The sequence below is a fragment of the Plectropomus leopardus genome, chromosome 6 (assembly GCF_008729295.1).
Source record: "Plectropomus leopardus isolate mb chromosome 6, YSFRI_Pleo_2.0, whole genome shotgun sequence".
Lineage (NCBI taxonomy): Eukaryota > Metazoa > Chordata > Actinopteri > Perciformes > Serranidae > Plectropomus > Plectropomus leopardus.
In genome coordinates this window covers 33,768,120-33,795,853 of record NC_056468.1, presented here as the reverse complement: position 1 = coordinate 33,795,853, position 27,734 = coordinate 33,768,120, and the positions used below count along the sequence as shown (strand labels likewise).

The window sequence follows — 27,734 nt, the reverse complement described above, 5'->3', positions numbered from 1 at the left end:
AGACCTCGCTCTTTCCCTCCTGTCACTCACATCTTCCCTTTTTCTGTCCTTTTCATCTCTCATCTCCGTCTCCAACCCTCCTCGATTCATTTTTTGTCTTTCTTCCATCTTTTGCTCCTCTTTCTTTCCCTCCATGCTTCTTATTGTCACTTTACCTCCCCACCTTCCTCACCTCGTTTATCTCAATCTCCTTCACCTCCTCCTTCCTCCCCATCTTGCTCCTATCTGGCCCATATCATTGGATGACATCATCATGAAGCTCATTCATCAAAATATCCTCAGTCTGCTCAGAGCTCAAAGCTCCTCCGTTGTATCAAACATCTACTGATACACAAAGAAGAATGATGTATTCCCTCGCTTTTGTCTTTGTTCCTGCAGCAGCTACTCTGCAGTTTCTCTTGCAACATTTTTTTTTCCTAATCTTTGACCCACAAATCCAAAGTCAGCTCCGCAAATACGAAAAAATGTAATGTGAACTTGCATTAAGCTTGCATTTGTCCTCGGGTAAGGCCGAATACAAAAAATCAATCCCTGCTCCTCTGACTCAGAGCAGATGGTGGCGAACCAGCACGACACTGAACTCTGCAACTCCGGCCGATTTTAATTTGGTCCAGTCTGATGACCTGTTGAGTGACAGTCTGATCCCGAGGCACAGCGAGTCTGCAGAGCTGTGAGCGGTTAGTTCGCCGAGCTGCAGGACAACAAGGCTCAAAGACTCATTTCTGCCTTCAGTCTCTGGCGGCTCAATTGGACATAGTGTGACTTATTTTGATGAGACTCTGTAATGTTAGCTCCTTTTGAAAGTAGCAAAAACATTATTTTCCAAATTCTGCCCTGAAGGCTGACTTTATCATTTCTATATAAACACAGGGGCGTATTCACATTTGCAGCCGCTGCTGGCAACATGAATTTCTCATCACTTGCAATCTCTATCTGCCCCGTCTCAAGATCTGATTAAAAAAAGATGATATTACATCGCAAATACGCATTTTTTAGCCGAGTGCAGTTTGTCCTTTTTTTGCAATTTATGTTGCCTTTGTGCCAAAAGCATAGTGGGAAGAACAATAAGAGAGAGAAAAAGAAAACTAAAATTTCAGACTGTGAGCTGCAGGTTCTGACTGACAGGTGCAGAGGCACGCCTGCCATGACGATGTCTTCTCAATCACTGCTGATGATTGTAGGAGAGTCTGGGAGTGACCCCCTCATAAATGCACTTCATTCGCCATTAACTCTCTAAAAACAGAAATAATTTCACTGTATTTGCATGCTGCTGTTAGCACTGATCTGTGTGAGTTTGACTGTTTTTGCACAAAAGGCTCCTTTGACTTAAGCTTTGAAGTGAACGCAGAGCCAGTTAGTCTGGTTTGGTTCTGAACTGGTGTCCTTTGCTGCATGTTGTCCCTCCTCTCACTCTGTGTCTCTTCAAATGTCCTCTCAAATAAAGGCAAAACAGACCCCCCAAAAAAACTATTTTGCTATTTTGTCTATCTTGTCTTTTTTTTTGTTGTTTTTGTTTGCTTAAATATTTTGAGTTTTGGACATTTTTTTGGGGGGTGTTTTTATTTTTTTTTTTAATATATTTTGAGTTATTTAATGTGTTTTTTTATAATTTGGAATTCTGGGGTGTTTTCAATTTTTTTAATGATTTTGAGAGGTGATTTTATTTTAAGATTTTTCTACATTGGGTCCTTTAACTTTCAACACCTCAAGTACATTTTCTCAATTATACTTACTTTTACTGAAGTACCATTTTCAATGCTTTTACTTGTAGAAGAGTATTTGCACAATGTGGTATTAGTATTTTTAGTTAGGTAAAAGATTGGAATACTTCCTAAACGTAAACTATGACAATGACAAACACTCACCTGTACCCATCCCGCTCAGCACTGCTCCGTCGCTGACACCGGAGGCGTTGGTGTTGTTGGTGGGAGCGTTGTGCGGCGCCAGGCTGGGCAGAAACAGGCACCTGCACGGGACGACAGAGGGCAGATAAACGAGTGTTATCTGGTGAAACAGCTGTAACGGACACAAAACGTGTTGTCAGCTTACATGTGCAGTCACTGTGAAACAGATTTGCTGCTGCAGTTTGGCTCCATCCCCGAGATTAACTATTAGAAAGACTCATCCGAGGCTACAAAGAGCAGTCTGGTAATTCAAGCGCTGGAGACACAAGAGCTTTGTGTTTTAATATGGAAATCTCAACTGCCTAACACTCAGGGATTAATTATGTATGAGAGCAGGGTGGAGGTAGGATGAAAGCATACATTCACGCCGGTTTATCAAAAGGAATCCGCTCGCACTGCAGCTCGGGTCAGTGCGAATACTACGACTATTAACTGATGATGACTGCAGGGAGATATGACATTTTAAAGGTTTAAAAGTCTCCAGTGAGCTTCGTGCTAACATGACGGACCTTTACTTTGTTTGATAAGTGACTGATTATCTGTGTGAACTGTCAAACTGATTTTCAAGGACGTCTGCAGCGGACAAAGACTGACAGTCACTCCACAAAATTACAGAGAATCTGACTCGTGAGTCGGCGTTGTGTTTTGCTGACTCACTGCCTCTCGGGGAAGGTGCTATTTTCTCCTCTCTAATCATCCTGAACCAGCATAAAGACACTGGAGCTCTGGGAAATGGACATTAAGATTTGGGGATAAAAATGAAACCTTTGGTAGCCTAATCGAATAATAAAATCAACTGTTTTTTAGTCCACTTGATACATGTTGTTGCAATAAAAATGACTGAAGTAAGATGAATACTTTATCTTATTAGATAAAACCAGACACTGGCAAAGCTTTTCCTAAATTTGCAGTTGAAAAAAGGTAATAAATCAGCATACTGCAAAATATTTAAATTCGCAATAATCTTGGCATCATTACCTAAGCATTGTGATAATATCCTATCGGTATTACATAGATTAAATTAATTGTTAATTAAAAGAATAACTGATAGTTGTAGTCCAACATATAATTTACTTACTACACGACCTTTTCAAAGCTCTCTATAACTTATGATGCAGGACAGACACACTGATTGAGTTCCAAATGATCTTTTTTTTCATTTGTTTTTCCTGTGGCTGGTAGTGATTCAATGACTTATTCAAGGACCCTTCTCAAGGTCTGTTCTCGATCCACAGAAAATGATTTGTCAACTTTTTTGAGAAACGTTAATGTCTTTTTCATTCTTTTCGGGGTTTTTTTTTGTTTGTTTAAAAATGTTGAGCTTTGGAAGGTGTTTTGGAATTTGTTTTAATAAATGTGATTTTTTTTTCAAGTGTTTTTTTTCTTCTTTTTTTAAATATTCGGGGTTTGGGAGTGTTTTTTTTAAGAAATAATTTTTAGGTTTTTAGTGCTTTTTTTAAAAAGATTTTTCTACATTGGGTATGTTTTACTTTTAAAAAATACTGCAGGAAAGAGACACTGTTTGAGCCTGAAAATGACCTAATTAATTTTTTTTCTTTTTGTTTTTCCACCTGGACAAGAAGGTCTGAGGTTAGGGTTATCTGCAGGACAGCGTCCCTGAAGCTGGCAGGGATTCAATGACTTATTCAAGGACCCTTCTCAAGGGCAGACACTCACCCAAAAACCCAGCAACACCACTCTACTGCTTAACAGTAACCACATTTGCTGTCTGTTTTCTCCCCATTAGTCATCACCTTGAGTAGATTAAAGAAAATAAAAAAACACTCCAGGGATTTTACCTGCTGGCTATGCTAATTTCTCTTTTTTCCAGTCAGAATGAGATGCATTTTTTTCCTCTTCTCCTCTCCACCTCCATACACCCACACTGGATGGTGGCCCTTGTGAGATGTCAGACTGTGTGTCTGAGTGTGTGTGTAAGTATGTTGTGCATGATATGAAGCGGAGATGTGCATGTGTGTGTGTGTGAGAGAAGAGAGTGCCTGTGTGTGATTCCTAATAGCAGCAGGGGCATCAATATTTCATGGTGACAGATGGGAGAGGAAGGAGGGGTATGGGTTTGTGAGGTGTGTGTGTGTGTGTGTGTGTGTGTGTGTGTGTGTGTGTGTGTGTGTGTTTGTGTCCTCTGTTTATGCTGAGGAGAAAGTGGGCCAGTGCCTCGTTGCCTGTGTGCTGCTGCTTCGCCGTGTTTTCAGGAGAAACTCCATGTTCTATTCTGAGGCGGCTGCGACGAGTCAAATGGGTTCTTCTCGGGGAAAAAAGATTTAAAAAAAGAAAACAGGAAGGCTGAGAAATGATGGACCAGGAAAAATGGTCAGTGGGTGGGCGAGGGGTTTCTAAAAGTAGCGAGTCAAAAGAAAAACTGATCGTAAAGATCTGAAGTTTTGACACTTGCAGAACTAATGAAATCTCTGGAGTTCACAGATGATTTTTTCTTTTGTCCAGCGTCTGAGTAGATAAAGCTGTAAACTCTGTGAGCACAGATATAAGTGCTCGGAGATGACGATTTTTTTTTTTCATTTAGCCATGACAACATCAGATTTCACATCATGCTCCAGATAGTGAATAATTAACAGGGATTTTGCCAACCAAACCAAAAACTCTTCAGCTAAATCACTAAAACAGGTATTGCAACTGCATGGTAGACATTTTTTTGCGATCAAATTGCTTTACTAAAAACTTGGCAAAATCCAATTTAATTTTATACAAATGTTTATTATTTTTATTATTTTGATTATATTGTAATTCTATTCAGTTCTATTTTTATCATATTGAATTGACTATATGTTTTTTATACTATATATTTGTGTTGTTTTTTGATACTAAGTATTTATTATATGTATTAAATTTTATATATTTTTGGGGGTTTTTTTTGTTTATTTTATTGAGTGAATTGTATTTTCAGATTTTTATTATATAACATTGCCAGTTTTTTGTAACCATAAATTCTTCACAGATTTGTTTTTATTGAATTTGTTTTTATTTTATGTATCTATTTATTTTTTATGTTTATTATATAATGTTACTTTTTCCCTCAGATTTCTATTATATCACACTGATTTTTGCACTTTTTACATCGTATTATCCAAGGAAAATTTTGTTTTTTTCTTAATAAATTGATGCATTTTGTTCACATGTTTAATGTTCTAATGTCATATCATTTTTTGCGACAGTATTTCTTAGTGTGACTGTTAAAAGGTTAAAAGCTTATAGGTGAATCACAAACTCAACCTGTGAGCTCTTCACTCCTCACAGCTGCAGCGTCAGGCCAGCTCTGTTCTTCAAGACTGTTCCTGTTCTTTGCATAACAAATTCAAGCTTCTTCATTCTGGCCTTCTGTTTACGGCCCGTTGGTGCATAAAAAAAAACATATAGAAATACTTTTGTACCTGCAGCTATTATTTATTATTTATCTGTTTTTATCTACTTATCTTTGTTTTATCCCGTCTAATGTGATGTCGTCTTCTTACACTACTTCTTATATTATTTGACTGACTTTCTAATTTTTTTAAACTGATTAATTTAGTTCTTTAACTGCCGTTTCAGATCTGCCAGCCGTTTTAGTGCTGTCATGTTGTTGACCTTTTGTATACACATGTTGTTCTTTTGCTCTTCGTTTGACTGTTTTTAGTCCTTTCTCTGTTTGGCATGTTTGCTGATGTTTATTTTATTGTTCCACTTTGCACTTTGTAAACAACTATTTTTTTTAAGGTGCTATATAAATAAAGTTATTATTATTATTACTACGTGTTTTTATTATTTTTCTTTTTAACGTCCCTATATCTGCATTGCTGTGACGCCCTTTTGTGGATTGCTAATTTCCCATCTGCATAACAAATTTCGCCCCGGGTACTAACAAAGAACTTTGAACCTTGAATTTAACAAACAAACAAACAAAACAGAAGCAGTACGAAGAGAAACTGCAGCACTATAAGGAGAGCATGACACTGAAGACGCAGAAAAGGCACCCAAAATGATGGAGGGCGACACAATGTCAGCGGCTTAAGATATGCATCCGAAAACCTATGCCTGGAGCTATATATTTTATATGCAATCTACAGCCGGATGCTGCCTTATACCAAATTAAGATATGCCACTGTTTCATTTCCCAGGTCCGGACTGGCAGCAATTTTATCAATTTTAATTTGGCACATCCCGCCTACTGCGCCTTGACAACATCCTCTGTCTGAAAGACAAATCTGGCACGCGTGCAATGAATGTCGGGCTCTGGCGTATCAGACGTCGCCGTGCACTGTGGCTGCTGTGTGTTGCCCTTGAAAGTGCGTTTGTTATGGGACACACAAAAGATTTAGGGACACTGGAATTGAGGTCTTACAGACGAAGTTAATTTAAAATTTAAAATTCATCCCATCTCTGCTTCAGTCCATGACACCATAATATATTCACACAGTCCCGATCAAACTCATGCTATGCTGGTCAGGTAATGAGAGGAAATAACCTTTGGCATTGTGCCGCTAAACTGACAGAAAACGTCTACGATGACCTTTTAGAAGACGTCCACCCTTCTCTTAAACCTGTCTACTTATGAATATTAATGAAGAATGTAACGCATCATGGACTGAAGTTTCTCCTAACAGTTGTTTACTGTGTGTCAGCGTTACATGTGTACATGTGAAGAAGTGTGTGTGTGTGTGTGTGTGTGTGCGTGTGTGTGTGTGTGTGTGTGTACTGCCAAGGTCACATCCCACATACCCTCCTCTCCACCGACCCCAACAATTCACTGTTCGGCAAACATAAAACACACACGACACACACACACACGGGGCACAGGAGAGCCCGTGCCAGCAGCGGCAGCAGCACCCACAACGCACAGGGTGTCGTTTTCGTGACATAAAAGGCGGAAAATGAACCTATTTGTATGCGCCGCTCCACAACTGGAGGCGAATAACAGCCTCCTGCTGGGACAGTTGCAGGTGCTGCTCAGGGGTAAATAAAAAAAAAACATACAAAAAAAAAAAACCCACAACCTGTTAAATTGCACAGAGAAATAACATGCAGCACCCTGAGGTGTGTGCATGTGTGTGCATGTGTGTGCGTGTGTGCGTGCGTGCGTGTGTGTGTGCGTGTGTGTCACCGGCGAGAAAAATTGCTCCATTAAGAGAAAGATTTAGACAAAAAGTGGTTCACAGAAGAGTGACATCATCTGTTGCTGCAACAGCTTTTTAAAAGCATTGTTCTGAAGACTGGTCAACGCTTAGGGAGAAGATTAATAAAAATATAACAGCAGGGTTTAGACCCTCTTTGCATCTACTTATCATCATAGTTTTAGGGATAACTATTCTTTAAGTTCCTCAAAAAAGTATTTTTTATTTTTAAAAAAATGGATAAAATTTACTAGATGTAATGAATAGAAAAATTTAAGGTGTTGCTTGAAGTGAATACCGGCTCCCTGACACTTTGGGCCCCTGGGCCTGCGTCCACTACGCCTATTCAGTAATCCATCCATGCTGATGAGATGTTCTTCACTGATCTACCAGCGCAGCAGTTTGACATGCAGCATAATGCAGTGTGTGTAGTACTGACGGAGCAAAACCATGGGCAAAACGGGCAAAATCGAAGCATTTATGCTTATTATTATCAGTTCTATTTATTGGCTAAAAGTTTTGTTATCGGTATTATCTGTATGATGTCATAAGTCCCATTACCAGGCGATAATTATCGTGAATCACTAGAAAAAATAGTTATTTTCACTGGCCTCCATGCTACTTTCAATTTCCAGCTTGTTCATGACATTAAATGCAACACACCACAAAAAACAAAAAAAAAAAGAAAAAGTAAAAACAGACAGGTTTGTTCCTTCTTTCTTGTCTGCAGAGCCGTGTACAACACTCTGGTCTACTGGCAATGGGAAAGCAGTCTATCAACTATGTTTGATAGAGTTTCCCGCATTTAAAAAAAATACACATACCTGGGCTAATTTTGGTGAAATTAGAGTTTTACATTAATCAGGTGGACAAAGACATGACTGGAAGTAAAGAAGTAAAACTATATGCTATTGCAGAGTGTGAAGAGAATATGACCAGAACCTTTGAAACCTGTAAATATATATATATATATATATATATATATAAATGACCACATTAGTAAGTGTTTTGAAGGTTTATTAATTTTCATGCCGACTTACCCGAAGCCCTCCAGTGAGGTGTCAAACTCCACAAACGCAGGCGTGACGGCCGATCCGTGCAGGCGTATGTCATGAGGCGTTGTCATGGAGACCAGGCACTTGACTCGGGTGAGGGGCACGGTGCTGCCCTCGGCGGAGCGCACGAGACTGCGGCTGATGCGATACTGGCCGTTGTCCTCCGCGGGCGTTGCGAAAACGCTGTCGGGACCGAAGCCCTCCATGGACATGGTCATACTGTCTGTGAAGCCAGAAAGGACAGAATTTTAATTTAGGATGAATTCAGCTCAATCCAACATTCAGAGGGGGACTTTGAATCTAGTTTGGCTGTTTAGAAAATGTGTTTTCTTTTATGAAAAGCTATAATTGGGCAACTCTGAAGAAAATTTAGATTCACTGTTGGGCGTTTTAACATCAAATTTATGTTCTGTGATCCAAAAGAAGAGACACAAATCACAGTCAGCCGCTGTGAAAATGACACCTCCTCTAGTTCTCTCTGAATGAAACCAAGAGCTTTTGAAGCAATACATGAATCACACAGGTTTCTCAACTGTTTTCTCCTCCATTTTTTTTTGAGTGTCCTCACACCTGACCTGTTTGATTCGGTTAAAACAAACTCAGGTCTGTTCGCACGGTTGGTCTGGCTCATTTTGGCTGGTGTGAAAGCTGTCAATCGAACCCCTACGTGGACCAAACTACCGGACAGAGACTGACTGAAAATGTGCGTCTCCATCCACTTCCAAACGGACTCTGGTACGGTGCGTTTTTTGGTCAACACAGACACACTTAACACAGGATTTTATGATAGCAGATTGAGATTTTAGAATGACTTGAAAAGCTAATAAATCCATCTGCTGGTGCTGAAATCTCTTCACAACCTTTTAATTGATCTGTAGAGTCATGGCTACATTTATAACCCATTTATGCTGATTTATTGGTAACAATGGAAACAGGTATGCACTTTAAAAAGCTATTAAAGCTGCTGTCCTTGTGTCCAACTTCATGTACTTTGTCAGTTCATGAAGTCCACAAAGTCCTGCATCATTACTGTCTCTACTTTTAAATCATAAATGATAATATTTACACAGTTAAATAAACACTAAATAGGCTTAAAATCAGTTCATTGTGACAGCAAATTAAATATATAAATACAGAAGCATAACAGTGCTTCATAAACGTGTTTTGTAGCACCGATTTCAAAAGTAACTGAGTCTTTATACTGCATACATGACCTAGTTTAATGCAAATACCTTCTTTATAAAAGTAAAATACTTCTTATACTGTTGAAATGTTGTATTTGTTTGGGATAAATCACGTGATACATACATGAATATACATATCTGCAGCACTACAGATTCAGACTCTTTGAAAGAAGATTTAGAACAAGCCTGGACCGTCATTGTCCCCCGAGGACGAGAATCAACTCATCGGTTTAAGGAGCAGTATTTTACACTCTACCAAGAACAACATAACTGCTTGTTAAGAGCCAGCACACCCAGCAAAGACAAATTAAGGCAGGTACTGCAACACTGGCGGCTAATAAACCATCCTGGATTATCTTCTCACAGGCGGAGAAAGATGGCTCTGTGTGTTCACACAGTGGCGGCTTGTACAGAGCAGTAATTAGTCGGGACTTAATATCCATTCTCAGCTGGGAGGAGACACAATGAGCAATTAGGACATGCTGGGGAGCCTGCAAAATTACAAACATTAATGGTTGGTAATAGAAAACAATCCATTTAGTGTAGATTCACAGTGGAAAGCCAATCTTTGTTTAAACAGGGAGTTTACGCATAAACAGGATTAATCAGAGGCCAAGACGACTACTTTTAGGTTTTCTACAACCTGCTGCTTTGTTTAATTTTTAGGTTTAAATGTTTGTAGACATTCAAAGAGAGCCAGGCTGCTCCACTGACTTTACAATCATCCAAACCTCCCTGAAAACCGACAGAATCGTCCCCTTTTCGCCTCCAAGCCAGTGCTAGTAATTCAACCCGGCAATTAAATGGCAACTGAGAGCTCATCCTCTGCAATCACAGCCTATTCACCGCAGGATTCGTCCCCATGAGCTGGCAGACAGAGCGAAGAAAAGAGCAAAGGATTGATGGAATTTTTTAGCTTTAAGCAAAGAATAAAACTTTCTCCCAGGAGGGACTGCTATCACGAGGCAGATGGGAATGGCTCCCAAACGACATTATCATTTCAGAAATGCACTGGAGGACAGCTATGGACTAAACTCTTCAATTCTCAGCTGTTAAACACTGATAGGTTCAAATGTGAAGGGGTTCCAAAACTAAGTTGTTATTCTTTGCATGTATATTATACTAAATGTGTGTTCCCTAATCTATCAGTTTGTATACAATTTGCACTGCTTTGTATTCAATAGATAAAAAACCCATTTAAGCAGTTTTAGCATGTAAAATTTTCACCCTTTAAAATCTGAGCAAATTGGCTTGATTTCTTTTTTAAAAATCTGGGAAGAAGGCAATGAGCAACAAAAGAAAAACTACCCCAAAATTAGCAAGACATTAGTAAAAAGTACAAAAAATGACCTGAAATTAGGGGGGAAAAAGGACAGACCTAAAAAAAAAAACAGTGTTTAATTTTTTTTGTTAATTCTGTAACATATTTCCAAACATTGAATTATGAGCTGTAAATATATTTTTTTCCCTTTTTTTCCTTTTTCCCCATAGCTTTTTGAAAATAACCTCCTAAATCTGCTTATTTATTTCAATTTGTGGAACATTTTTACCAAGTTGCTCGTTGCCTTTTCTCCCATGTTTCTTAAAGAAATTGCACCGATTTGCTCAAGTCTTAAAGGTTTAAATATCTGTGAAAAGTGTTTTGAAGCACCACAAGAAATGTGATGATGCTCCACGTTTAAAATCGTTAATGTGCACCATTAGACCTCAAAAAAGTGACTTTTTTTTTCAAAGAAAGCTTCTTTCTTTCTAGAATGCGCAACTGGGACTAACACATTTGCAATTTTGTTATGCTTAAATATTGACGATAAGGATCTTGAAACTGACCTTATTGTTTTTTGACTGCTTATAAAAAAAATCCAACCTGTATTCGGCAATTTAGAAATAATTTTGGGGGTTGTTATGCAGCTACAACATGAGACAATTACTGGTAAAAAGTCAGTTTTCTTGTGTTAATGTGAAAGCAAATACTTTGGGTATGACATTGATAATAACAACAAACTTTTATAACCCTAGAAATGTAATTTGCAGTGGTCCGTGTTGTTATTGTAGACCACAGTGCGACCCGACCCTCAGTAAATCCTCTGTACTAAACATGATGGATAAATACCAGCAGAACAGCATTTCTCTGAGTCTCATTGCACAGTGACTATTATGAGCTCAAAACTAAGAGAGGAGGGTTGTTGTTGTCTTACTTCTCATCTCGGCGTCGTAGCTGAGAGAACTGGGTTTGTGAACCCGGTACTGCTTCAGTAGTTTCTTGTCCCAGGCGCCGCAGTTCAGAGGGTTTCCAAGACGTAAGAACTCCCTGGAGGCGAAGAAGACCAATAATGAAAATATATGAATACAAAGAAAGACAAATCAAAAGGCAATATTACTGTTACTCTCTTGATTATTATTGTTGAACTTTGCATAATTACCATAACAACTTTCATTTGAGCGTAATTCACCATATTCAAATAAAATGAACTGTTTTTGGCCCTTGTCTACTTCATTACTTCATAAAAAACTCAAAATCTGCATCTCAACATCCGTCTCTATTAAACTTCTTTCAGTGGCTTTTAAAGGGACAGTTCAACCCCAAATAAAAACACATGATATTCCTCTTACAGGTAGTGATATTTATCTATCTAGATTGTTTTAGTGTGAGTAGTTAGTGTTGGAGATATCAGCTGTAGAGATGTCTGCCTACTCTCCAAAGCTATGTATATTCATTTTTTATTTAAATTTTGACTTTACTATAAAAAAAAAGCTGCAGGGAACTTGCTGTATTTTATGCTTACAGTTCAGTTTTGATTAAACATTTGATAAAGGCACTTAAACTAAGTTTTGTGCTGGTGTGTTGTGTTCAAAATTCTTGATATTGACAGAAAAAAAATCATTTTTATTGTAAATGCATATCAGTTTCAAATATCTTTTATCAGTCTCATCAACCACTACGAATGTTATCGTTCCCGAAAAAACCAATATCGGTCGACCCCTAGTTTCATTTTACATTTTTATTTACGGTTTCTAAGGTCTGCAGTGAGTGGGCTTGCAGGTTTTTCTATTCCCGGAGCGACAGTCAGTCATAAACTTGTCTTCTATGTTCTCATGAAACTGTAAAGCACTCTGGATAAAAGCATCCATCTAAAAGTGTGCAGCATGTAAAGTCAGCAGTTACTTTAGAGGTTGGCTTCTTCGCCTCAACAGCTGTGCTTAACGGCACGTTTTAGTCTGTTTAAAAGTCAATGATGAGGTTGACTGGCATGTAAATGACTTGAATGCAAAGAGTCCCGGCGATGTCGGTCGTCAGAGCGCTGAGCGAGCAGCTGGAGCCAGACAGCTCCAGAGCAACGACACAGAGACGGAAAGACTCAAGAGCTTAGCCGGGGCTGATGTTAGCAGAGCGGAGACAAAATGAGAAATAAATCAGGAGGAGGAGAAGGAATTATGACAGAAGACTGACAGCACACGAGTGAGGCAGACAGACAGACAGACGGGGAGGAGAGGAGGGTGGGAAACAGATTGACAGCTACAGATATGTTTACCTCCAGCACAATCACAGGGGAGAGAGAATATCAGCGACAGGATTTACATATAAAAGAGCCAACCATGTGCAATGCATGTCAAATACCTTTCCCTCGTTCCTCGACCCCGGTCGCCCATCTCACTTAACTAGCCAAGCGGGAAATGAGAATCACTGGTTTTAGTCTGCAAACATGGCCCTCTTTCACACACTGAAACCTGTCAGAGCAGATTAGACTTCCCAAACGTCACTAACTAACCTCACTGTATAGCCATATCAATATGCAAACAGCAGCATATTAGCAGGTGGACAGCAGGAGTCAACAGATTATCGGCCTGGGCGATAATGGAGCCGATATTTGGCACTTTGCATTTGTATCTGTGTTTTGTTTTAATGATTACCGATAAAAATGACTGCAGAGAAAGTGTCAGCATGGGAGGAAGTTTTACTTTGTAAAACCTCAGGAAGCTATTTATAGTGTTACATTTTTTATTTATATTTTCACTTAAATTTCTAAAAAAAAAAAAAAAAAGAAGGAAAAACAAGTTGTGGGGAACTTGCTGTGTTTGATGCTGAACATTTCCGTTTTGATTCAACATTTGCAAAAGCCATTTAAACAAAGGTTTTTTCGTTGGAGTTTGTTATTTTCCAAATTCTAAATATTAACAGAAAGATTTTCATTTTTATTTGTAAATGCATATCAGTTCCAAATATCGATTATCTGTCCCATGAACTACAAATAATCGGTATCGGCACTTAAAAACCAAGTAGTAACAAAGAATATTTTCACAAGTACTGGACATAAACCCAGTTTTTGAGTATCTGTACTTTACTTGAGTATCATGTTTTTTGGGTAGTAAAAGTACTCCACTACCTTTGAAAGATGAATATTGCACTCTTGACTCCATTGCATTTCTATGAAGGCTCTTGTTGCTCATTAGAAGTTTGCAAATTATTATTTTTGTCTAAAATGCAGAAGTCCACAGACTGATTGTGTAGTCCTGCACGTGTTTTGTTTTTGAAAAAGGTGTTCCCGTACTTGGCAATAACTCAAATCTGTATTAAAAGCTTTTGCGATAAATAATGATCTGTATCGTTTTAAATATTTGCTCCGCTGACCGTGCACTAACTATATCACGGCATGGCAAGGTAAGAAAGCATTTCTTTAATTCCAGATTAATATTAAGCAAAGTTGCCCGTGCATGTAGCAGTTGCATTTTTTGTGCTGTTTTTGGTCAAATGCCCATGAATTTGTCCTACAATACAATATTTTTACTCAGCATTTCACTTCAGCTGTGGCTTCACCAATGTGTTGAGATTTTTTTTAACACATCAGCATGTCTTACATTTGCACATTTCAAGGTTATGATTTCAATAGTTTGCTCATTTATGAATCTATACTGACTTCAAATCATTTCTCATGTGCCTGAAACATTCACTTTTATTGCAGTAATATTTGAAGCATCTATACTTTGACTCAAGTAACAGAGTTGTGTATTCTGTCCATCACTATATATTTGTGGGGCGATTCACCACATTACACCTGGCGGGTGATGTTAAATTCAGGGATAAAGTAAACCACATTAGATTAAATATATGTAAGCTCCAGTACCTGAGTGCCATGGGCTGCAGCGCCTGCGAGGCCAGCCTCTCAAACATCCTCTGCAGCGGAGGGTGCAGCGGATGGTCTTCATCGCCCAGAGCCTGACTGCAGCGCTGCAGCAGCCGCTGGTGGAGGCAAGCTTCACACAGAACCTGCTGGTTCCTCTCACTGTTCACCAGGAGCTGCAGGATGTTGGCCACAGCCAGCTGCAGGTCCAGAGCATGCTGGGAGAAAACAGCAGGAGGACTCAAGTTTGATTTACAGTTTGTCATTGTGTTGAAGTTAATCTCATTTTTTCAGCATTTACTTTACTTGAAGGGACAGTTCACCGGGGTTAGGATATATGGGCCTAAAATAATATTAAGGTTTTTAAGTTTTTTAGTTGTTTTATGTCAACATAAATGTAATAGTTGGCCTTCAAATATTCAGTAAAATTTTTAAAAAATCTTAAACTTCTTGCTCTGTAAACTGCAATGGAGGATTAGGGCCAAGTTTAAAAAAAAGTTAGATTTCGAGAATAAACTCATAATATTATGGGAATAACAAAATTTCGACAATGAATTCAAAACATTACCAGATTAAAGTCAGAATTTTACAAGGAAAAAAGTCGTAATTTTATGAGAATAAAGTTGTAATATTATGAGGATAAAGTTGTAATTTTACGAGAAAAATGTCGTAATTTTACAAGAAAATGAATATTATATTAAGAATATTGAATTTCTGCGTGCACACAACACCTATAGAGAGGTACAAAGACACGATGTGCTGCTCTGAGAAGTAGGTTGCAAAATGAGTCCAAAAAGTCCAGTGCTGTTTATAAAACCTTTCGGTCAGGCAGGCCTTATGATGCCACTCAGTCTACACCACTGAAGTCGCTCCCCTGTTTGGGTCTTCATTTTTCCACCGTGGAGCTGGAAGCAGTGAACTGTCCCTTTAATTCTCTGTGAATCATTTCTCATGTCACTCTCCACAATAAACATCATATCATTATTGTTTTTAAGAAAAATGCACAACAAAAACTGTCTGTCTGGCTTTGACATGTTAAAAAAACACTGTCCAACAGACATAAAAAGCTACTTCCTGCCCTGCGTAACCTCTTCTCCCACTTCAACAGGAAATGCATGTTAGCACATTTCCTTCCCGAGCTTCCTCACCTCTGGCTGACTGTCGGAGCAGACGGAGGGCAGCAGGTCCAGGATGGCCAGGACGGCTCCCGGGTGGATGACCACCATGTCAGACGATGATGAGGAGGAAACAGGGTGGGAGGCGTTGGCTAAGTGGAGCTTCAGGTCAGTCAAAGCTTTGACTGGGGCGGGAGGACCAGACGTACCGTAGTAGCCTTGTCTGGGAGCACAGGGAGAGGGGAAGTCACATTTAGTTAAGACCAGTTCAGTTAAGCCAAAGTTAGTCTCAAATCTTTGACAGGTGTGCCATTAAAGGCTATTTCTCAAACTGGACCCTTTTTTTCTCATGTTTTTATATCTGAGTGAATAATGGAGAAATCAATTTTTGAAAATGGTCCAAATCTGATCGAGAGCGTTGCAGCAGGAAGCTGCAAATAAGGCTCTAATGTCACGCCCTCAGTTTACATCCACCAAAGTGCTTGTTTTCGCCGCTGACCGGCTCACGTTGTTATTATGAGTGTTTGACAACTTAAGGATCCCTACACAGATAGACATTTTTGTTTATCTGTGAGAGTTTTGTTTCACTAAAATTGTTTCAACAAACCAATCAGAGTCCGAGGGGAACAAAATAAAACTCATTATCAGATCTTGGTTTGTTTTTTACTGTTACAACAATCACCAGCTCTGGTTTGGTTGAAATAAACTCTTAATTTAACTAGTGAGATGTGAAAATATGCTGGCTCTATACACCCTAAAATCAAATCAAGTTTATTGAAATAGCACTTTTAAAAAGAACCGCAGTTAAAACAAACGGCCCACAAACAGATAACATTTAAATAGGCTAAACAACCTGCAACAACAACTGCTGTCGCTCAATAAAGTTTTTGTCTCCATTAGTCATTTAGGCATAAAAACATCGGTAAAGAGGACCCAGTTTGAAAAAGTTATCCTGTAAGTGCTTTCTAAAAAACAACGTTCACAACAAAGGTGATGGAAATGGGTCAAATTAAAAAGATTTTTTTTTTTTGGCAGTGAGAAGAAACAATAATAATGTTTTTGTGTTTAGCATTTTGTTGTGCCACAGGAAAAACCTTGCTGATCTCTGTTAATATGTTAATAAGAATATGCTGATTAAGGCAACACAAAATTATCCCAATTCCAGTTCAATCTGAGGTGGGATTTTAACACTTGCCACTAGTGTGTTTACTCTCGCAGCCCCGAGCATTATTTAAAGGCCCTACTTCACTGTAAAATATGTAACTGGCTCATGGAAATAGGGAATGCGGCTGCTAAATATTCAGATTTTAGAGCTACAGTGTCTCCCCAAAAAATAAACTTTGTCTTGTAGCTCAGTGGAAACATTCATATCAAGATGACGGAAATAATGACATCACTGGATCAATGTCAGTACTGAATCTAACTCTTTTTAGTATGACTCAGCGATCCTCACGCTTCGGAGATCAAGGTGTCAGTCGAGCCCTCCTCCTGTGCGGCGAGCAGCAGCTCTGCTGGGGCCTGCGGCCGGGCAATTAGACAAATAGGCCTGTTGCTGCGATGCAAATTACAGAGCGGCAGATCCCCCCTCAGGAGAGACGCGGAGCAGGAAAAGGCTGGAGTCAGCAGAAAGTGCCGGAGGGGTTGGACGTGGGGCAGGAAACTAACTGGGCTGTTCATGTTCACAGCGGCTGGAAGGGGCGCTTTAAGAGTTTTTGAGTAAAACTGGAATTGTTTAATTATTTTCTGCAAGAAGTTACCAGAAACAGACTCAGCTGACTTGTGATTGGCTTGTTTTGGGCTACATAAGAAGCTTAATATGTATTTTAACGAGGTGGTAAAAGCTTGCACAAGCAAATTAAAAAGGGTCCAAATTCGATATAACAAAGTAACTGTATATGCAGCAAATGTGCATGGACACAAAAGATAATAGAAAAAAAGAAAAAAATATCAAAATCACAACAGAAAATTATCACACCCTGTTTTTTGCTGATTATTTCCCAAAACATTATAGAATTGTCCTTTTACAAATTTACACAATTTGTGTGCTGATGCTTGTCAATTAAACTGCAAATTTAAGGTTTTCAGCGCAAATTAAACTTCACAATTATATATCCAAATGTTTTTCCAAGAATCTAATAGTTTTTTTGTGTTTTCTGGTGTTGTCAAGAAGCTTTTTTTTTTTTTTTTTTTTACATTTTTTCAGCAATCAATAGTCTTTTTAGTCTGCATTTCAGTTGTTTTTTGAGTATAATATTTTCGCACATTTCCAGCAGAAACATCTACATACTAAAGACCTGCTTAGATTTAGTGTAAACTATTGATATACTATCATTATTTTTATTGTTGATCAATAAATCTTGATAAATTTCTCAAATCTTCAAATGGTTTTTGAAACGTAAAGAAATGTGAAGTTGTAACGTATCCACTGCATAGTGACATACAAATGTAACACCGTGGGTTACAAAAATGGTAACATTTTTCTTAAGACTGAGATGAGATTCAGCCGTTTTGCAGATTTAGCTTTGATGGAGATCTTTACGAAAAGTGTCTAAAAATGTGTTTCCGCACGTGTTTTTGCACATGGACTTTCTGTAGTTTTAGACAGTTCATTGTGGACATAGTCTAAGGCATCAGTGGTGGAAATATCCTGAAGAGCCTGGGTTTATTCTTTAGCCTGTTACAAACATGGAAATTACAACACTGATTGATGCAATTTGCACATCACAAACAGCTGCCATGTTCTTCGACGAAAAACTCATTGCACAAAATATTTCAAAGCTGCTGCGCATCATCTGGATAAAGATTAAATCACGGGTGATGTTTTAATTTGAATCAAACCAGGCAAAGACTGAGCAGTTAGCATCTTGCTTTCCTCACGTCTTATGTGTTGTGAGATAAATCTGAGCGCAGTAAACTGTTTACCAATCCTCATAAAATCCTGTGACAATCACAGAACCTTTTACGTTGCTGAATGATGGCTGTAAGGCAGGAATAGTGTTTTTAAAAAAGCAATTAGGTGCACAAAGAGGAGCTCATGGTGAAGAACACAAACAAGGACGAAGGACTAATTGTCAAATTAGTCCACCTCATGAATATGCAGCCTTGGAACGGATCCAGACAGACAGAAGGGGAAGCCACTGAGAGGAGACCCCCAGTTTCACCTTGACAGTCTCACAGCGCACTAAAGTAGGCTACATTTAAAACCTCCCGACTGCTTTTTCTTTTGTTATTGGAATTCAAAGAGCAGCAGAGTCTGGGTTTAGGTGGAGGGGGCGACTTCAGCTGAGAGAGGAGAAGAAAAGGAGCAGCAGAGTGAGGGGAAATGTGATGAGAGGAAAAATGCTGCTTCAGACAGACAGGCGGGTTTCCATTAACCCTCAAAATGTGCCAACTGAAATTGCGAATGTGAAATATGCTTAATGGAAACACGTCAATTTTGAAAAAAGTCTTTACGCTCACATGAGGTGGTATTTCAGGCAATTTGAAAAAGCCATATTTAGCAAAACTGTAATGGAAACACTTTTTTTTACCTTCTTTTCTAGGTCACATGATGCTATTTCTATGTGCTTGTCAGTAGGAACTGACTCCTATGATGCAGCAGGAGCTACAAGAGCTGTTATTGCATCACATAACTCTGAGAAAGTTATGAGCAGATCTTCTGAAAGCTTTGAATCCACAATTTCTCTGTGAAATCGTGGAATATCAGCTCCCACAAATCCCTCATTCGTGGCCGCTCCCACGTATAAGGGGCTCGCCTTTCCATTATGGCTCGCAACACGTCTGCATTTCTTTCAATTGTAAATAATGTCGGCTAGTGCAGTGGCTGCAATAGAAATAAACCTGCTAATGCTTTGAACACCATCCCTCGTTGGAAATGCAGTCGTCTCGACATCTCATTTATTGAGATTGATGTATAAGTTGTGTAAAGTTTTTGGGTTTTTTACATGTTCAAAATAAAATAAAATAAAATAAAATTCAAACAGGTGCTATCTGATTTTTTTGGAGATCATCTCATCGATGAGTTGATTCATTGTCTCAGCTCTTATTTTTCTTGTTATTTGAATCTTTGCTGTTTGGACTGTTGGTTAGACAAAAAAAATGTTAGAAAATTGAGCTCTGTGACACAATGATGGGCTGTTTTCATTACCTTTTAGCATTTTATAAATAAATGACAACTAAATCATTCAAAAATATAAACAATGTATAATAAAAAGTAAACTAAAGTTAAACTTTAAATGCTGTAAAATGTCTGTTTCTTCTCTGTAAATAATGGAAAGCAGTAAAACAGTATCTTGGTAAACTGACATGATTTGCTAAAAGATTCAGGTGAAAGTTAGAAGAGTTTGTGATCATTTTGGCCTCTAGTGGGCACTCATAGTGTCGACTAGAAGTGAGGAGAAATGGAGAAGAAGGGATGAGGGTGAGAAAAGTGGCAGAGCGCTGTAGCTACCTCTTCCTGGCGAGTGCTGGCGTGCCCCACGGCGAGGGCAGCGAGGTCTCATGAGTCAGGCAGGGAGGCACCTGCTCCGCACGACTGCATGGCAGCACACACACACACACACACACACACATTCAGACATACACATGCACATACACACACACATAAATCACACCCATGTGCACACACACACCCACACACACATGCAGCCGCGCAGATGGACCAGGCCGAGGATGAACAGCCAGACAGCACCAGAGGTTAGAGGAAGAGAAAGAGGCGGAGAGAAAAGAGAAGAAGGGAAGAAGCTGTTAGTGGAAAGCTGGAAGGAGAAACAGGATCAGAGCTACAGCTGGAGCACATGCATGACGACAGCTCGAGCTACTCATGAGCCGGGCACCGAGCGACGTCACCATCACCAAGGACTTTAATACAGCTGGCAGGCGTTAAAATCCAGAGTTTAAAACTTTCAGCAAATGCAGTCAGAAACTTCTCCGCTCCAGGTGATGCAAACAAGCACAGAAGAAGAGGACTGATGATTCTGCAGTCTGTTTTTCTGCAGTCATAGGCGTAGATTTTGGAGGGACACGGGAAAAACGTCGCCCTCAATTGTTCGTTGATAGAGAATTTTTGGTGGAACAAGAGTTAGGTCAGTGCCAGGCCTTTAAGAAGCCTCGAGGTCAGATATTTGTCCCTCACACCTTTCCTTATCTTGGTCTCAGCGTCTCTTCTTGTGGACGTGCAGGGTGAGCAAACTTTGTTGGTTCAAACTTAAGGACCAATATAGTTTTCTTTCACTTATTGATGTATGCAAAGTAACCTTATTTTGGAACATGAAGTGTCTTCCAAGGGAGGACTGTTGTGGTGAAGTACCAGCCTCAGATAAGGACACCTTCATAATCTCTGCACTCTGTATCTTCCACTGTGATTCTCCTCGACTGCGTCTTTGTTAAATATTGTGTGTAATTCATCAAAGTCTCCTGAGTTCTTCAGTCATTGAATCACCAGTTCACAACATTTTTTCCCGCATAACACGTGCATTATCCCCCTGGGTAAAAACATGAAAGTAGCAGGAGACTTTTATTTTGACAAACGCGAGAACACGACTCATTGACACAGAAACGTCTCCAGTAAAGTAGATTTTGGTACAATGCAACCTCACAAGCGATGGTTGCAATGTGCCATAAAATGAAACCAAGATGAAGAAACTATGCAAAGCTAAAGCACAAAGTACCACGACATTTCCAAGAGGATTTTTAAAGAAAAGTGGATATGGCACTTTAGGCGGGGCAACTATACACGAAGGGCTGGGGACAGTAAATCGATTTCATCAATTAATTTGAATTTGTGGTTCAGGGCAATTTTTAAAAATGCAAATCTCCATTTTCGCCTCCGCCATACATTCCCAAAAAAGAAACACACTGATCATTCATTTGGAACTGGTTTTGGTTTTGTAGCATCAGATCTCAAACAGACCACAGTGTTTTAATTAAAGGCTGTTGTAACTAAAGGCAGCAGCGCGCCCACTTTGTTTCAACAAGTCAAACAGAGACAGCAGCTGAGGGGGACAATGTGTCTCACTCAGAGATGCTCAGGACCGCATCAGCCCACAAATAGCCCGTAAAAAGCAGCCGACATTAGTGGAAGCATTTTCCCGCTGTGTCCCGTATGACAGGACAGCGACCCTCTGCAAATCTGCAGCGTTTCCCTAAAATGTTAACGAGACTAGAGCGTAGGACGGCAAAGTACACGGTATCTTTCCCCTTAGGAGGTAGAAGCAAACTTGCCAACCCGCCCAATTTTCCCAGGACAAGGTCTGTTTTTTCCGGCGCTCTCCCGGTGCCCTCCCTGCATCCCATTTCTCCCGCATTTTTCATGATTTAGACCCCCCGTCCACACACGTAATCTCCACAGAGATCCGGGGGTAACGTCAGCCCCAATAAATGGGAAATTTGACAGAACAGTAACTACCTTTTTTCTTTTTTTTTCTCTAGACATTTTACTCCAGCTTTCTTTTTTTTTTACTTTTTTTGCAGTTTTTTCTTACCAAGTCTCTCATTGCCTTCTTCCCCGTGTTTTTAAAAGAAATTGCACCAAATGCATCTTAAAACAGTACAACATGTATGTCGCTCCAGGTTTCAAAGGGTTAAGAGCTCCAACATATTAGAAAAACACGAGGTTCTTGATCTACTGCAGAAATGTTCTTCAGGAACATGTGGTGGCAATCTGCTGAACTAAAAGGCTCCTCCACTTTCTCTCACATCAAGAACTCACTGACCCCGCTGTCATATAGAAACTCATTAAACTGCTGAATTATTTAACCACCAACAGTAAATGAATAACTTGTTGACAACAATCGTTATTCATTTATCAGCTCAGTGGTCAGACCACAGACGAAGAGATGCATTTGAACCTTCTGGCCTGATTTATGGTGCAATATATGCATCACTGACAGGCTCCTAACTCACATAAAACACAAAATATCGGCTGGCTTTTGTGTGAGCAGAGGAAACTGTCGATGGTCGTATTTTGGTATTTGGCTCCATGATAGCGCTACATTAGAAACAGTATGGGATTTATTCTCTGCAGAAGAGAATCAAACACTTTCACTAATAAAATCTGAGGGTTTCTGTGATCTACTGACCTGTCAAACGAGTCGGTGGCCATCTTGTACAGGTAGATGAAGAGCTTGCTGCAGTGTTTGAGCGTGGGACAGACGCTGTCTCCTGCGCAGCCTCCAGGGGCAGCCTCGTCCTCCAGCAGCCTCTGGAAAGGCTGAGCGTTGGAGGGGAACACGCTGGTGGGACCCAGCTTCTTAGTGTCTGAGAAGCAGCCCAGCAGCCTGGAGGAGAGAGCACAAAGTGGTTAACATGGAAAAGATTAATTACACAACATAATAATACAGCAAGAAACATAAAGAAGCACTGCCTAAATTCTGCCTTTGTTTGCTTCCTGTTTTCCTGTTGAGTGTTTTTCACATCGAGGTACAGTCACAAAAACTTGAGTCATTTCTGAAGTCCATTTTGGCAGAGCAGTGGTGCTCAAAACCTAAAAAGAAATCAGCTGAAGTAATTTGATCCTTTTTCGAAATGCAGATCTAGAACAAATTGACTACTTGTTGGGTTTTGCTTGCAGCCAATCATTTAAAGTACACTTCAATTTGATAAAATGCGACTGGCTCACGACAGCAGCAGCTACAACAGTTACAGTCTGTGGCGTGGTGAGTTCAGTGTGCTGAGACGCCACCAAAATAACTGAATGTAAAGCCATACTACACGCCTTTAGTTGAGACAGAAAGGTACTGTAGTACTGTAATGGTTTTGGTATCACTGTAAGGGTATTGTTATTGAATTATTAAGTTTGCTTTCACTCTCCCCTTCAGCAGCTGCTCCTCTAATTCATCAATTATTGATCTGATGATTAGCTTTGATCGGACCGACTGATTAATTATCCACCTGCGAGTAAAGACTCCACAAACTGCTGCTGAGGAAAGATCTCATGAAGAGTCCTGCCTGCACTGTGCTCACAGCCACGCCAAATGTTCAAATTTAGAGAGGGGACACAGAATGATACAAAGGGACACACGTTGATAAAAAAAGAAAAACAGAAGTTTGACTGTCGCAAAGACAGCCGGATTGCTTTCTGGGTTTTTTTCTGTTTGCTTTCTGAAACTTTCTTACAGCTATCAGCAACAAAGGACACGCTGCATTTTGTTTTTCCACAGTTTAGTTGTTCCACCATCCTCCATTCCTGCCTCTGGCAATAGTGACTGTTGAGAACTTTCACTGATACTCTCAGGGCAAATAAAACCTCGACCCTCTTCCTGTTATGGTTGCGCAGTGGTTGATTCACTTCCTTTGTGCTGAAAATCAAGTCTTTTACTATTCCAGGAGATCGGATGCAGTGGCAGACAGAATTGCATAAAGCCAGGCTTATAGGAACCAATCCAAAGACTAATCGTTACATTTTTACATATATTTTGACATTATACTGTGAATCAACATTTACTTCATAATGTCAAGTTAAAGAGAAAAAAAATGTCTATTTCCACTTGAAGAAAACAGACTAAGAAAAGTGACACGAGGGCCTCAGGTGTCACTGGTTCTATGTGAACAGATCTTACCTCACAGCATCAGCCAGCTTCTCATACTGGATCTCCGTGCGAAAAAAGTGTGAGTTGGCGGGTTCGTAGCGCATGGCGGCGGTCAGCGTGCAGAAGACGGTGTGCAGAAGCTCAAAGACCTGGTTCTGGTTGATGCGCTCCCAGCCGTGTCGCGGCGGCTGACACAGCGAGCGCTCCATGGCCACCAGCAGAGAGGTGACGTAGACGAAACCGCCCACTTTTCGGAACACCGTGCGTGTGCGGTGGCTCTCACGCAGCACCGCCAACAAAGCCTGAAGAGGAGAGGAACAGAGTATTGATTTATTTAAGATTTCTAAAGTTCAAATTATTTATGTCACTAAAATAATGAGCTGTTTACAAATACATAAAAGATATTTAATGACAGGAAGAAAATGTTGTTTTATATTTGTTGTCAAAAAATTTATTTTGTAGATGTCACACTGTGTTTCACTTTCACTGCGCCTTTTTTTTTTTGACATTTTGTGAATTTAGTATTTTAAATCTGTTTCCAACTGAGGTTTTTTTTAACTTAAAAGTAGTATGTAATGCACTGATAAATCTTTCTTAAATGAATTGCTGTTATATTGTATGTTGTCTGAAACAGGTCTCTGTTGAAAATGAAACCTCTTGTCTAACTGAGATTACGCGTATAAATAAGGGTTAAATAAATAAATTTAGTTTCACACATTTTAACCAGATACCCGATGTTATTAGGTAGCTGGTTACAGTAAAAAATCTCTGAATCCGATCTTCTCTGCACAACAGTTAATCTGGAAAATGATGAAAAGTTTAAAAAGACCAAAAGAAAGTAAAATGGCCACAGAAACACCAGATCGTCATTGTCTGTCATCTTTTTTCTTTACATTTGGTGTTGTGCACCTGAAAAACCTGGAAATCGGAAGTCTGAAATTTCAATGGGAAATTCCAAAAACGGTTAGTTTCCCTCTTCCAGGTTTTAAAAAGAAAAAAAATCTTTTAATAACGGTGTTATTTACAATCTTGCCCTTCTGGAGTCTCCTTCATAGCTCTGAAATTACTTTAAGCCCTGAGTTTGTCCTTTAGGCACTCATAAAAACTTTCAATAAATCATCTTCAAATGCCTTTTGAATCTGTAACATAGAGCTCTCTGAATCAGTTTTTACATACTTTTTTCGTCTTTTTATATACATTTTTAACATCTCTTACTTATTTTACATTCATTCTGGTACTCAGTTATTCTCTCCCATGTTGAGATTTCATGTCATTTGGGTTTTTTTTTCCTCATTCAATCTTATCTCAACTCATCTTCCTCTCATTCTTCTGCGGTGCAACATATTTATGAGCCCCTCAGGGTTAGTTTTTCTCACTGCAGTCACTGGATTTTTTTTGTATATTTTCATGGTGTGCAAGTAACCTAAACTGAAACATCAAACTGTAACCCAGATAAGAGTTTGGGGACCTAAAAAAACAGCCTGAGAGCATAAAGTGAGTGTGACAGGCAAAGTTTTTAATTAGCAGCTGAAAATGTGGAGAAAACGTGGAGGATCGGCAGCAGATGAAGCTTTGAGTGATACATGTGAAGTTCAGTGCAGGCTCATGTCATGCAGAACAGGGCTAAGTACCACAAGGGGCATTTTAATTTTTAACTATTTCAATCCTGCTCCTGAAGGAAAGTCTTCCGAACTGTTTTTTGTTGAAAAATATATACTGTATGACAGAATATTTTTTTTCAAACACAATCAGTATGTTATCAGCATTTGGGTAAAGAGAAATGCTGAGAACCAGCCTGATTCATTTTGCAAAACGTACAAATGAGTATTAAAAAAATTCTGTAGTGATTTTTGCAGCACAATGGTGATATTTTTAAGGTATTTGATTGAACAGCAGAGCTAAAAACAAGACACGTCTGTCTGATTATCTTAAACAATTGGTCCAAAATAAATAAATAAATAAATAATTAGAGCTTAAAACTTTGGAAGCCTTGGTAAAAGCTACAAAAATGACCTTGATTTCAAGTTATTTTGTTAAAAAATGAATAAAATAAAAATTCTAGGGTCGATGATGAACCTTCCAGCTCAAGAATCCTAAATACTTGGACCTAAAATTGACAAAATCATGATTATATCGTTACCACCATATAAACTGATACCCAATGACTTTGTTTAGACAGTTTCATTATCCAACAAAATAACTGGGATGGTTTCAGAAGGTTTCAGAAGTTCTGGTATTGTGACTTCAAATATAGTGGTATCAGTAAATTATTTCAGTCCTTATTAATAATTGGATTTTTTTTTTTTTAAAAAGGCAAATAATAATAAATAAATAACAATTAAGCATTGAATAAAAAGGAGAACAAAAAAATATTGACTGACATGATGTAGGCTGAAGCTAAAGCTTAATATGCCAACTCATATTATTACACAGCACATTCTCAAGAGTAACCCTTTCACTACTGGGTCAGCCTTTAGAATATATATATGTATGATATAATAATGGACCCCAGTTGAGCTGGAGAGTGAATAAAAGGGAAGTACAAACAGTGATGTGCTGCGCCGCTGAGCCAGCTGTTTCCTAAATACTGACAGACTCAGCACAATGATTTTTGTTTTTTTAAACCAATCACAGGATGTTGAATACTTCCTCTTCCTGCTGGGAAATTACCAGCAGGCTGCGTCTACGTGCTGGTGAAATACAGTTTAGGGTGTTAACTTTACCAGCCATGTGGAGGCCTTGAGGATTAGATGCAACATATCAGTGTTGCCCTCCGGAGAGATTACGGGGTTAAATGTGAATTTTCACAAGGCTAATCAGCTTAATATTGAGATCTATTTGTGTGTCTGCAGTGTGTTACTGTCGACGGTACATAAACCCAGATGACGAGCAAGGAAAAAATTATTATTCTCAAACTGGATTAGATATAATTTCTTTGCAGTATCTGAGCTTTTTTTTTTTTTTTTTGAGGGTGATAATTAAAATCCCTGATTAGTGACATCGGGGCAAAATGCTGCCGGGTTAATCCGGCCAAAGCCTTCAGAAGGCGTGAGAATTACTTCGTCTGAAGAAGCAGAATTTAAAAATGCAATTACGCTCCAGAAAATGAGCCGTTATCCTCTCATCGCGCGTGTGTATGAGTGTGTGTGTGTGCGTATGTGTTCATGTGCACCTTACACTTAGTGCCCCAGGTTTGAAGCAATTATTGTATGCAAGGCTTCAAATGCATATTGATTTTTTAAAATTACAGACTTTTCCTTTCCTCCATTTTCTCACTGACACTGAAAGGTTTGTGGGTGCTGACTACATTTTTCTGAACTCCTCTTGCAGGATCCCTACAGCTTAAAGCAAATGAAATTTTATACTTTAAAAAAAAAAAAAATTGTGCCACTTGATATAGTATTTGAGACCAGTTTTACAATAACCAAAACTGAAAAAAATTAAATAAAAAAACATGATCCATAAACCAACTTCCTTTTTACATAGAGTTGAAAACAATTTTGCCCCAAAATTTATTTTAACATAAAATATTACATTTTTGGGATCTGGTTAGAACTGGGAAATACCTAGCATTTATTGGTGAGTTTTATCACTGATGTTGTGTGTCTCACTCTCTTAATCTGGGATTATTCCAACCCTTAAACACCCACCATGAAGAGTTAAGAAGAGGGATTTGGTAAATTATTTTAAAAAATTAAATAAAATAAA

General features: G+C 39.0%; 1 protein-coding gene across 1 annotated transcript in view; it reads right to left on the bottom strand.

Moving 5' to 3' along the window:
- Positions 1 to 27,734, bottom strand: part of wdfy3 (WD repeat and FYVE domain containing 3) — a 125,606-nt gene that overhangs the window by 57,489 nt on the left and 40,383 nt on the right. The window contains 8 exon segments of the mRNA XM_042488045.1: positions 1,866 to 1,966; positions 8,068 to 8,305; positions 11,462 to 11,574; positions 14,387 to 14,601; positions 15,532 to 15,721; positions 19,949 to 20,032; positions 22,578 to 22,775; positions 24,057 to 24,328. Coding sequence (XP_042343979.1) covers positions 1,866 to 1,966; positions 8,068 to 8,305; positions 11,462 to 11,574; positions 14,387 to 14,601; positions 15,532 to 15,721; positions 19,949 to 20,032; positions 22,578 to 22,775; positions 24,057 to 24,328 — 1,411 coding nt within the window.